At 33.2% G+C, this 2,153-nt stretch overlaps 1 protein-coding gene across 1 annotated transcript; it reads right to left on the bottom strand.

Annotated features, from left to right (window-relative positions):
* Positions 1-209: 209 nt before the first annotated feature.
* Positions 210-1,130, bottom strand: LOC119615881 (protein Wnt-10b; the record flags this gene model as incomplete). Its single annotated transcript, XM_037971859.1, has 2 exons — positions 210-594; positions 748-1,130. Coding segments are annotated over 2 exons (768 nt in total), but the record flags the coding sequence as incomplete, so codon positions are not given.
* Between the last annotated feature and the right edge of the window lie 1,023 nt (positions 1,131-2,153).

The raw sequence follows: 2,153 nt of genomic DNA, 5'->3' as shown, positions 1-2,153 counted from the left end.
TAAATGAATTTCTCGTTTTTAGTTTTTTTTTGTTGCTCTCTTGCAAATTTGTTATCAGCAACAGCAGTAATATTAACAGCATTTTCAATTAATCATTTATTAATTAAGTGCTGTTGCCGGCAATTAAATGTAAAACATTTTAATACTTAATAATGTTGATTTTGTATATATGTACATATGCACATATGTATTTTGTTTTAATAACTTACCCAAAATATCCGCTGTAGGATCTTTTTCACAGAAATTGGGTGATCTTTGATAGTAGAATAGTGAAGTTTCTAATTTGCGGGCAGATCTTTGAGCATTCTTTTCCGTATTCACTTTTGTATTCGAGGGTCTTTCGTGTCGCTCATTGGTTCGTTCGGTATTGGTTAAACCATTATTGGATTTTTTATTACGTGATCTTTTTAGCACCACTATGGGTTCTCCATTGCCCAGGTTCGATTGATCAACGAGAAGAGCTCTTCGAAATTGATGTTTTAATACTTTGCCAACAACATGAAAGTCAGGAGCAGATTTCCAGCATGTTTTCAATTGGCAACTTCCAGACATGCCGTGACATTTACAGCGAAATTCCATATTATTGGAAACGGCCTGTAAAAGGCAGAGTTATTACAATACAACCGAACTTAAAAGAATTAAAAACAAAAGCGTATCAAAAAAAAAAAAAAAAAAACTACTCCAATTCCAAAATGTTTTAATAATCTGAAATATTAACATTTCCTTTATCTTCTGAAATTTACTTACTATTCTCCCAGCATGATTATTGTGTAGATTTATTTTTGATTGTATATCGCCAGCTTTTTCTCGACAATCCAGAAATAGCTTTGAGAATTCCACACCAAAATCCATATTGTGTGAACAACCACCCCATTTCCATCGGCTGGCAATTTTCGAACGTTCATATTTCTTTTCATCTTCAGCCGTTAAGATTTGATTCGTTTCCAGATATTGTAGAAATTGTTTCTTTTCCTTGTCTAGACTTTGTCTGAGATTTTTATTAAGAGTTTTGCGATTCACCGAAGGATCACAACCGCATGACATTAAACGTCCCTGACTGCAGGCACGAGCCACACTATGAGCTACGCCAGCAGCGGAGATGGCGAAGGCAAAAGCACTTTCTCTATAGCCTGAAAAGAAGGAGAAAGAGAGGAAATTACAAAAATTACATATAAACTATTAAACATAAATAATTAAATCACTTTTGCCTTTCCTTTTACTTAAACAAAATATTTGTACTGTTGTACTAAAAGATCTCATGCCTTACTTCAGTGGCAAGTAGTGTGAAAAGGAAATCAAAATGAAAACAGAAAACAACAACAGAATAAGGGAAAATGACCTTCTTGAAAATGTTAAGAATGCCCTTCTACTATATTTGCACTGAATATTAAACAAAGCCAAGTAGTCGAGTAACATATGCAGTAAACTTACGCTTTTATACTAATCTCCTGATGCCAACCTTAACGTTTCCCATGGGATTTGTTGCACAGCATTTTTGCGGCACTATTTCTCTTTTTTTTCTGTAAACTTTTGAAGATCAACAATACAAATAAATAAACAAACAAACATAATTCCACAACATAAAAAACAGTGTCAAAAGACACATTTCAGTAAGTGTGACATGCCGTTGTGGAGAAGGTTTAACGTGTGGCCGCTTTAATGCTGATTTTGAACTGCCTACAGACCTAAGAAGACTTCTTTCTGGTTAACATTGTAAGCTGTACCCAAATAGTACGTAAATGATTGGCATTTTACTTTTGTTTTGTTACGCATTGTCAATATCGCCATAAAGAAAACGAACTCCAAAAAGAAGTCACTACAAGGACATTGAAAAAAAAACCTTTAGATTTTAGCATTAAAATGAAATAATTTCCCATCTTAAATCCAGTCCATTTGAAGTGTTTTTTACACACAAAATACTCACTCGTCTCTTAGCAAAAAATGTGATGAATCTTTCTAAAGTGGTAGTGGAGTAGTTATAGAGATTGTATGTATTGTGGAAATATGTACTAACTAAAGATTATCTCAAGAATTTGTCTACATTTTTCTCGTACAAGACTAATTAAAAAAATGTTCAGTTAACTGTCTTAGTGGAAACAAAAACTCCTAGATGCAAAACTTCAATCTTTAAGTGTTTTTAAACCTAGAACAAA

The sequence above is a fragment of the Lucilia sericata genome, unplaced genomic scaffold, assembly GCF_015586225.1.
Source record: "Lucilia sericata isolate MDLA Ls3-8-SP2 unplaced genomic scaffold, ASM1558622v1 Contig010500F_arrow, whole genome shotgun sequence".
NCBI lineage: Eukaryota > Metazoa > Arthropoda > Insecta > Diptera > Calliphoridae > Lucilia > Lucilia sericata.
Note: the sequence above shows the minus strand (reverse complement) of the source record. Positions and strands in the feature narration are given on the sequence as shown.